At 48.8% G+C, this 10722-nt stretch overlaps 1 protein-coding gene across 1 annotated transcript in view; it reads left to right on the top strand.

Moving 5' to 3' along the window:
- LOC102488773 (collagen alpha-1(XXV) chain) overlaps positions 1-10722 on the top strand; it is a 307254-nt gene that overhangs the window by 202705 nt on the left and 93827 nt on the right. Inside the window, exons 6-7 of the mRNA XM_027765823.1 lie at positions 7380-7406; positions 7518-7544. Of these exons, the coding sequence (XP_027621624.1) occupies positions 7380-7406; positions 7518-7544 (54 nt within the window). The remainder of the gene's footprint in view (positions 1-7379; positions 7407-7517; positions 7545-10722) is intronic.

The following is a 10722-nucleotide window of genomic DNA, read 5'->3' as shown; positions in this document are numbered from 1 at the left end:
CTCTGACAAGTGCCTGCACCCTGTGACAAAAACCTTAAAAAAATTTTTTTAAAAGAAAGAAAAAAATTCACCATAGCTGGTGAAGGGAGCAGCGTGGAAGGGGAGAGGATGAGACAGGGCCACGCAGTGAGCACCCGTGGGTGGCCAGGGGCCAGCCCCGCCCACACCCACGTGGTTTGGTCTGGTCAGTCCAGGGGAACTCCTTCCCGGGCCCAGAGGGCCGGCTCTGCGGGTTCCCTTCCCGCGGCTCAGTCTGCTGCTTCCTAACGGAAAGAAACGGCCCCAAGACCAGTGTGTATTTCAGCTCATAGCCCTTTATTTTTCTCTAAGCCGACGGTAAAATACGATTTCTCCACTCCCTCCCTTTGCCTTCTCAAATCTGAGTAGCTAGCTTTCTGCGACCTGTTTTTATTTGGGAAAAGCTGGTGGAGGCAGTGGGAAGACGGCAGCCTCTCATGACAGGGCAGTGGGCAGGTGCGCCCCACCTGCCCTTGTTCATAGAGGAGGGTGAAGGCCTGCCGGAGACTGAGATGGGGGAGAAGACGCTGAAGAGACAGGGGGACAGAGATGGCAGAGCTGGGCATGAGGTGGGGAGGGGTAGGGAGGGCAGGGCAGACGCAGAGCTGAGTTGTGGAGTGCGCATTAAAGCTCTGCAGCAGCCCAGCCTGCAGGGGAAGGCTGAGGATCACGGACAGCCGGGAGACCTCTGCTCCCCAGCCTCACGGGCAGGTTCGGGTAGTTTTCTCCCCACTCAGCCTGAGTGTTCCTAGAGACTCAGAGGGACATTCTCCCCTGACCCGTGCACTGGGCTCAGTGGCCCGTCACCAAGCCTGCAATGCTCTGAAAGATGCTACAGAGAAGCACAGAGCCAGGCGACCTCCAAACCAGGCTTCCCACGTAGCTTGGGCAACATACGGCCAGGATGGTGTCCTAGAAAACGTGCCGAAGCCGAGGACTGCGGGTGAAACCCAGTCCCTGAGGGGCTGTCCTCTGAATCCACTTGAACAGTGCTGGAGACAGAGGCGTGCTGGAGGGTGGTTCAAGCACCAGCCGGGGACTCACAGGGCCTGCTCTGGGCTGCCAGAGAGTAAGGTGACATTTTCTTTCGACAAAAGGAATGTTTAGGATTCCAAGTCTTTCACCACAGAGTTCATTTTACTTGACCTCTCAAAAAAAGTAGGGAAAAAAAAGAAAATCAAAGTTAAGCAAAGCAGTTTGAGTGATCTCTTGAAACATTTAAAGGCAAAGAATGGTGCTTGGCAGAAGGGGCGCCAAGGTCTTGATTGGCAGGAGCAGCGTTTGACTGTACTCAATTTGTATTGTGTTAGGAAAGAAAGCCAGAGCGGGCGCCCGCTGCCTGCTGTTTTATAAGCCCTTAACTCCATTGAGCGACATCAGTCTGACTTGGGAGAGTCCTTCTTTATGTTTGTTTTTTCTAAATTTTCCTTTGGTGGAGACCCCACTAATTGCTTCCTTATGGCAGGTGCCGATGATCTAAGAGCGACCGAGAACGCACCCAGTCCCTCGTCCAGCTCAGACATCGGAGAGACCTGACAGTTACAGTCCCCTGCAGAAAACGAGCTGTAAAAATGAGTTTCCTAGTAAATGGGGCTGGTTTTGATATTTTGAATTTCAAAATATACCCGCCCCCCTCTGTCTGGTCTCTTTTCATCTTCAATGCAAAATGAAAGGTGCAAAGTCTGAGGCTATAAATCTGTTTATAGCTGTAATTCCCTTCCCCAGCTTAGCAGACTTTGACACTGTAATAAACACAGGTCCCCTGCAGCAGCCCTGAGTCTGGCTCTCCCATAATTCTTTATATGTTACTGCTTTGAATGCAGAGAGTTTTATTGTTTTCTTTCTGGGTGTTTTAATTTCTCCAACATTGTTTGAGCGCCCACTGGATGCAAGGGTGCCCGGGCCACTCCCGAGCCTAACATTCGGTTGGGTTTTATTGTAACGTTCTGTGGTAGAATCGCGGTGGGTTTGGTTTGCGATAGCTGTTGAATGTCGGAAGTAAACTATATTAAACCTGTGTATTTTTCAAATGCTTTCAACCATCCACCTAGGGCGCTTTTCAAGACATTTCCTTTCTGTAAATTTTTTCCTGTTGCTCGTGATAGAGTGTGGATATGGGAACGAAAGAGAGGGACAGAGGGCTGAGCACCCTCCATGGGCGCAGCTGCACCAGGGACCCCCCCTTGCGGCCCTCCACTTTGTGGGACCCTGGGCACCCACCCTGAGCCAGGTGCGTCTCGGGCTGGCGTCTCCTGACTCTGGAAATCAGTATGTCCACTTTCTTCATCCTCAAGCGCATAAGAAGAGGATTTTATTTTATGTTTATTTTGTGTTTAGCATGACTAAAATGTTTAAAACATGGAGTGTGTATTAAGTAATTCCTACCATTGGTGGGTGGGTCATACGTTTTATAAATTGCTTATGGATAGTGTTTCCTTTTAGCCAAATGGCACACGCTATTTTCCCCATTTTACAGATGAAGAAACTGAGGCTCAGAAAGATGAATTGACCTGCCAGAGGCCGGCCAGGCGATCGCAGTAGGACTCCAGGCTGGGTCTGTGTGACCAAAGCTCAAGCTCTTAACCACTAAGACATCTTTTGTTTGTTTGCTGAAGCATTTGAAAAAAAACTAAACCCACATAGGAACACACGCCGTCCATACTTGTAAGAACTATACATTTTACATCAGGTTTTTTCAGAAAACGTTCTCTTAGATTTAAAATGTACACATTACTAGTCTAAGTGATTTGTAAAGTAGACAAAACAAAGCAGTTTTGTGATAGAAATACCCGTTGCATAGAAGAAATCTCATACATGAGTTCGAGGCCGGAGGACGTATTTGAAAGAACAGTATTCCCAGTTAGCTGGGGGTAACATCGCCCAGACACGTGACGCTGCATTCGGAAGTAGGGAGATGCCACCGAGCCTGGATAGGAAGGGCTCTTATTTTTCAGGTAAAACGTTAGATTTCTAGTTGTTTCTACTAGACGCACGTTCTTCCCGCCGCCTGAACTGCCTCACCCACCCTTTGATCTCATCTCTGGCCAACCCCAGGAGCCAGCTCCAAGATGGCCTCCCGCCTCGCTCTGCCATTTCTCTCCTTTCTCCTCCCTCCTTGTGGGGCACCTACATTCTCCCGTCCCTCCTCCAGACCCAGAGCAGGCTGGCGGCTGATCACCCATCAACACTTCAGGAATGAAGCCCTCTCATCCTCTTGATTCCGCGGTCGTGGCAAGGTTAATCAAAATAGGTCTGTTGTTTCGTGTGACACCTTCTTGGGACGGAAGTCACAGCCATTCTGACCCAGCAGCTCAGGCTGCCCAGATCGCCTGGGATGGCCCCTTTCCTGGCTCAGCCTCCCCGCAGGGTTCCTTCTGTTTTCCAGATCGTCATTTGTAAACAGGATTCTCTTTTTAGCTTTCGCCAGTTCAGAGCTGATAAATTCAGTCTAGTGAATGAAAGATCATTTGGGGACACTCACCCCCAAGAAGATGCTTCCCCTTCACAGAGCTGGGGTCTCGGGTTTCCTGGAATGGCGTTCGCTGTGCCTCTCTTTACTTTCAGTTCGGTTTTTACCATTTAACTGAAACAGACAACAGCATGGAAAAAGAGCACAGGCCTCAATTATCCAGGCAAACCCTGGTTTGAGAGACCGAAACTGGTGTAGGCCAAAACCCACCTTAAATTCCTAGTCCCCAAAGGAGTTACTGTCAATTCTGAGTTGAAAGCCACTCAGACGGGAGCACGTTTGAAGTTTGCCTTAAACTGATCATCTGTAATGAAGCGCTGAAAGCAATATTCCAACCCCGGGTAACAGCACTAATAAATACAAATGTTACTAGCACCTTCAAGTATTGGGTCGTCAGAAAAGTCATGGCGTATTTTTTGCATAGAAAATACCCAATATTTATGTAATTTGGCTAATTAACATGAAACCAGTGAGAAAGATCATTTTGGATACTGATTTATTAACAAACGCCTACGAAAGAGCTGACTCAACCGTGTAGGCCCGGCCGGAAGTATAAGAACCTGCCCACCCCAACCCTACCCTCCCAAAATCAGCCCTCTACGACGCCACTGGTCTTCATGTAGGACTTCTGATTGTGCCTTCTTTTATTCCCACTACCTCGACCTCGTTTCGGTGACAGGTTTTATTTCTAAATAGCTACTAGCTAGCCCCCACACCAGAACAAAGGCGAGGCGGTTAGCTTGGGGCAGGTGGACAGCCAGCTCTATTCCAGCGTGGCCCACGCCGCTCAGCAACAGGGACGCCTTCTGAGGGATGCGGCACGAGGCCATCTCGTGGGGACGTCCCCGAGTGCCCTTACACACACCCAGGGACTGCGGGCGGGGCTGCCCAGGACGGCCCTGTGCCCGGCTGCGAGCCTGTGGCACTGTCACTACACCGAGTCCTGGAGGTCACACAGTGGTGGTACGTGTGTAAACACACCATGTAAACATGCTACATAGCATGTAGACACATTGCATGTAGGAGAGCTTCAGTGAAATATGGCCTGAAGCGTACACGCCCGTGAAGGCCCTTAGCGTGAGCGGGGCTGCAGGACCATAAGGTGCACAGGTGCGGCATGGGAGAGCCGGAGGCCGGACACACCCAGGCCACCCACACTTGGTTGGTTTTGTTTAAATTTTACTAAAAGGCACATGTGCTCATCAAAGAGACAGAGACAGAAAGTGAGAAAGCGGGACGGTCACCACAATCCCTTCTCCACGCCTCTCGCCTCCGGGACGCAGGACGCGCTGGCAGGGGCGTGTTTCATGCCGCTGGGTCCAGGAGTGGGCCGCACAGTTGACCATGCGGCATGCAGCCACCTAAACCACTCCCTGCCCGCTGCTAAATTCACTAAATGCACACTAAGTTCATGTCCATTTTTTCTCCAATAAGAAATTAACCTTAACTTACTACAACTTTTTTATTTGATAAACGTCTTAGTTTTAAACCTGTTTGACTCTTTTAAATGACACTTAGCCTAGAACACAAACACTGCACAGCTATACAAAAGTATTAAGGAACATGCAGATTATTCAGGGCTCCAACCTCCGTTGTGTGTCTTGAACTTGATACGCATGCTCTTGTCATTCTTTTCTTTGTCTTTCCTTTGCCCCTCCAAAACTAAAACTCAACTTGGCATTAATGGGCACTCATGTATGTTAAAATGATCGAAAAAATTCCTTAAAGTCAATTTTACAGAGGTAGGCACACAGACTGTACTCATTACATGACTCACCAAAATCACAAATTAGAACATTAAAAAGGTACAAGAAATAAAACAAGAAAAAGTGATTTTCTTAACTTCTCTCCCCCCAGTAGAAAAATGATGTTTAGGGTGAGAGAGAAAAAGGGTTTGTCAAGGAGAGCCCTTCATCTCAGTCCCCTCTCCCACACCTGCTCCTCTTCAACTCCCCTTTCTCTCACTTTGAATGGAGAATCTTGGGGTCAGTGTTCAGGACCGAGCGTGGGCAGCTGGGAGCCGGCACATCGGGCAGCTCTCCAGGTGGGGGGAGATGCATGGTGTCACTCTCGTGAGGATTTAGTTACAGAGCAGAGTTCAACTCAGTGACCCAACTCAGCTCCCCAGATTCGAGAGCTGCCGACGGAATGGAAGACCCTGCGGTGACTGTGTTTACATATTTACCTGCCTCGGAACGGGAACTTTTTAACACTGCTCTGCGCTGAGGGAGAGGGACATTTTCAATAGCTAGTGTTTGGTTACTTTCGCCTGCATTTGGGGAAAAAAAATATCTTGACTTCTACCTCACATCACACACAGAATCAGTTCTCAATGAACTCATATCAAAAATGAAAGGGAAGAATGGCAGCTTTAGAATAAACACAGAAGAACATCATCATGACATTGGAGTAGGCAAAGAATTCTTTTTGTTTGTTTGTTTTGGGAGAGGTTTTTGCTATAGGGCGCGTGCACTTGCCAGAAAGACAGGGAGAGACAGAGAGACAGAAAGTGAGAAATCCCCCCCCCGGGGGGGAATGACCACGCCGCAATCCCTTCTCCTCCATTCTCCTCTTGGGATCTTGAGCACGCACGCACACACACATGCCCGGCATGAGTTTAAGCCACTAGGTCCAGGACTTGAACCACGGTCAACTACATGGGAGTCTAGCAACATAGCCATTACACCAACTGCTAGTCCCCAGCAAAGAATTCTTAAGTGGGATGCAAAAAGGGATAACTACAGAGAAAATCATGAAATTGAGTTTTTTTGCAATTTAGAACTTCTGATTATCAAAAACACCTGTAAGCAAGTAGAAAGGCAGGACAGAGTGAGAAAAGATGTTTGCAGTACACATTTTGGAAAATGACTCGTATTCAGAACATGTAAATAGTCTAGTAAATATATCTACCTGTATACAACAGAATATGTGTAAAATAGGGGCCAGTAGACGGTGTAGTGGTTACACCACTGGACTCCCACACGGCCAGCCATGGTTCAAATCCCAGACTCATCGACTTGAAAATCGTTCTGGGCACATGTGCATGCATGCCCAAGACCCTGGAAAGAGAATGGCGAAGGGATTGCAGCGTGGCTCTCCCCCGGATTTTTCCCTCTCTCTCTCTCTCTGGCAAGCACATGTGCCCTGAGCTAAAAACCTCTAGAAAAAAATGTGTAATATGTAAGGACACTTCAAAAAGTTCATGGAAAGTAGAATTAAAGTATAAATCTATTTTGGTGCAAAAAATTTGAAATGAACACAATACATACTAGGACATTGCTAACAGCACTGTTTGTAACAGCTAGGGCCGGGACACAGCTGGCGAGGAAAGGGAGCCGCACTTAGTAAGTGGACCGTAGTGCACTCACACGACGGGCTGTGTAGCCGTACGGACTACACACGAAGCCGCCGATGAATTCTCATGTGTTGAGCCAGAGACCAGACCCCGGGTTGTATGCTGCATTCGTACGATCGTATGTCGTACGGTTCTGTTTACGGAACAGAGAGTACAGGGACAAGCACACTAGTGTGTGTCGGCAGAAGTTGCCGCAGGGGACAGTAACGGTGAGCAGGAGCAGCCTGCGGGTGACGTTTCGGTTCTCTAGCTGGGATCCATTAGCAGAGGAGTGCAAACTTATTTGGCGTAGTTTAGACTTATGACACGGCGTGTATGCACATGGACGGGTGCACACACACACGTGTGTTACCGTGCTCACATTCTAACCATGCTGGAATCATATCAACCGTTTAGAACCAAAATTCCTTTAGAAACCACACGCAGAGCCCCTCAGTGCCCCCGCGTGACTCTCGACCGGCTTATTTACTCAGGCTACATTTTTTTTTTCTAATCACAAAAATTATCTTATTTCTTTCTTTCTTTTTTTTTTTTTAGGGCCCTCCTGGTCCCAAAGGCGATAAGGTAAGAACTAAACACAGGGGGTTTAGGCCGGCTTGTCTGGGTCTCCACTTTTCCAGTGAGCATCACGTACGGATTGTGGCTAATACTCGCTCGCCTCTTCCTTCTCCACAGGGGGAGCAGGGCGACCAGGGACCTCGGGTAAGTCGTGCTCTCCCTCTCCTTGGCAGGAAATACGTTCTTATCCCCAAAACTGCTGAATGAAAGCGGCCCATCTGCCTAACTGCCTTTGTGCCGTATTGTTCAGTAATGGCTAGCAAAAATACCACCCACTTGGAGGTTAAAAAAAGCCTTAATGCCTTAATATAACTAATATGGAATATGTATATCCTGTATGTTATCTCGGCTCGGTGCCCATAAATAAGACGTTCTACGATAACTGCACCTCCTGACTGAGGGGCACCACAGCCTCCCCCCCAGTGCCCGGTCCTGCGGCTTTGCACGCCTCGGAACCATGAAACCTTGCGGCTTTCCATTGAATTTGGCTTTTTCTGCACTTAAACTTTCTGTGCTCTTGCATAAATATGTTTTATTATAGATAAAAATACTAATGCATTTTACATGTTTATTCTTTCATGTAAGCTTGAATATTACTTATTTGAATGTCTTGTTTTTTAGATTTTTAAGCGGATAAAAGTTGTAATACAATTTAACCGGGTCGGGGGGGGCATTCTTTCATTTTTCTCAAATGTGGCCCCGTTAGCCATTCTAGCACAATGGCGAGTGCTCTGTTGTGACCTTGGTAGTGCCAAGTCCCCCACTTCACATCTGTGCCTCGTTACCCGATGTTCAGACATTCTGTTCCAGTGACGTAGTGGCTCTGTTCAGATGCACCTCTCAATTTCTCATGTCACTGTGCACAAAGGCAAGTATTTGGTTAAAGAGTAATTTTTTATACCAGGAAAGCACACTTGAAACCTTCAGGTTGAAAACGGAAACTGGGTGGGTCTTCCTGTGATACGCGAAGTGCTTATTAGTTAACGATGTGGTTTGTTTATGCTGCGTATAAGGAAATGTGTGCACACACGAATATATATGCATTGTTTTTGCAAAAGATGCATCGGTGCAGGCTCGACAGGCCTGCAGTGTTACGATCTCCTCACGTTCATTAACCCAGGTGAGCGTTACGCTCGGGTTCCCTCCCCTTCCACTCTCCAGCCACGTGGCATGACATTTGGGTCATGCCTCAGGGCATCTCGTGTCTCTGGGCCATTGTCGTAGCTGACGACCACCTTCGCGCTGAGAGCTCACCTTGCGGGTCGCAGAGATTAGGCACCTCACATCCAGAGTGATGGGCGTGGATGCAGTGAAACCCCCTGACCTGACCTGAGGAGAGGGCAGCCTCGCGCTGTGTGCATGGTGACCATCACACCGCATGGCCCCCGTGCGAGCATCGCTGCTTTCTACACACAGTGTCAGAGCCACTCCGCCTGCCCGTCCAGGTAAGAGGGAGACGTTGCTGTTCTGAGAGATCTTCTGGCAAAGGCAGTAAAGGGGTGTCATCGGAATGGATGCCGTCCCCACTTTCGAAAAGGTGTGTTGGCTTTCATCATTACCAGGAGTGATGATCGATCATACGGCGAGGCCAGATTTTTGACTGGAAACCCGAGACCGTCTGAAAGTCACCTGGTTTCATGTTGCGTTACAAACTAAGACTTGGACCAGGCTCCTTGGAAGTTTGGCCAAAGTTTACGAACTACTTTGACAAACCAGACTGCCTTTCACGCAGGCTTCAGCCAGTTTTCACACTGTCTGGGCCAAGTTTCACACGAGTCGGGGTCAGTTAGCATTTCAGGTAGAAAGTGGCAAAAGTTGAACCTGTTTTTCCCTGGATTTTGCTTCGTATTGAAGGAATTGGACAGAACGCATAATGCAGGAGGAGTTTTTATGGGTAAGAATCCAAATGTCTGGGAAGGTGTGAGAGAGAGAATGCGAACCTGACTCACCTGTCTCTTCTCCAGTTCCTAATTTAAAAGCAAAGCAGGCCCCGTTCAGAGCTCTTAGATCTTATAAACACCATACCTAGAAAGACAGTGTTAGCTGCTTACCAGGAAGTTTATCATCTCAAGAAAATAAACTGGAAGTTCTTGTTCTTTCCAAAAAAAAAAAAAAAAGAAGTAAACTCAAACCAGAAAATCCTCCGGTTTGGATGTGAGTCTGTTTTATTTCCGTCTTCACTGCCCGCACACCGTCGGAGGCTTGTTCTAGGAACCTCCGTCTTTGTATGAGACCAGCTCATTCCTTGTCGTCCTAGCAGAGACTCGAACTCCGCTTTTTCACCATGTATGTCAAGTGCTTCTTTCTTCCCGTCATTAACTTAGCAACATGGCTCTGCAGACGCCCTCCTTGCAGCTGCCCCGAGACGTCCCTTACAGAGCCAGACTGATTTCCTGATGGCGAGGTCCTTTCTTCTCTTTCCATCCCCTAAGCGTCAGTCGGGACTATATTAAGCCAAGCCGTACTCTGTGAATGAAAGCAGGAAAACTCGAGATAGTATAGCAATGAGGAATGTGAAACGGCTTTGAAGTATTCACATGTATTCCATGTACATTAGCATCTGGGAAGCCTCTTCTGTACCCAGGATACCGTCCTCGATTCTGTGGGCCCTACACCTGCCCTTGCCCTCCCTCCGTCCCCGGCTTCCACGCCGTTCAGCCCTCTGAGCTTGTGTGCTCTTGATTACAACAGCAGTTTCCCGATTAATCTTCCTGCTTCCACTCCTGACCCGAGTAATCCGCGTCCTACGCAGCAGGCGGCGAGATCATTTTACACTGTAAACTAGATCGTGTTACTCTTTGTTTGAAACCTCACCATGAAATCCAGACCTCTGCATCTGGCCTCTGTGGACATTCAAGGTCTGCCCCTGTCTCACCTCTGCAACCTCATCTCACACTGGCTCCCCCCCACACACACACTTCGCTCCGCTTGCCGTCCTGGGTTCTTCAGACGTACCACGCTCTCACCCAACTCCGTGGCCTTCCGTTTGCGCTCCCTGGTCGTCTTGTGGCTGGGCTCTTCTTGTCGTTGACATTTCAGCTGAAATAATACCTCCTCAGGGGGAGCTGCCCTAGCTGCTCAATCCAGCTGACGTGTTCTGTTTTCTTTGTTTGCATGCTCGCAATGTGTAAAACACGCCCCCCCAAGCGTAAGCTCCGCGAGTGTCAGGGCCTGCTCGGTCTTGTCCACGCCGTCCCCGCGTACGACAGGAGGGCTTGGTAAGCACCTGCTGGGTGTGCACTCGCCCTGCACCACGGGCCCCTGCGGCTGCGCTGTGCTGGGTGCCTGAGTGAGGGTTGTGTGGTTACATGGTACCTGCCTT

This window comes from Tupaia chinensis, unplaced genomic scaffold (genome assembly GCF_000334495.1).
Source record: "Tupaia chinensis unplaced genomic scaffold, TupChi_1.0 Scaffold139767_1, whole genome shotgun sequence".
Classification (NCBI taxonomy): domain Eukaryota; kingdom Metazoa; phylum Chordata; class Mammalia; order Scandentia; family Tupaiidae; genus Tupaia; species Tupaia belangeri.
Note: the sequence above shows the minus strand (reverse complement) of the source record. Positions and strands in the feature narration are given on the sequence as shown.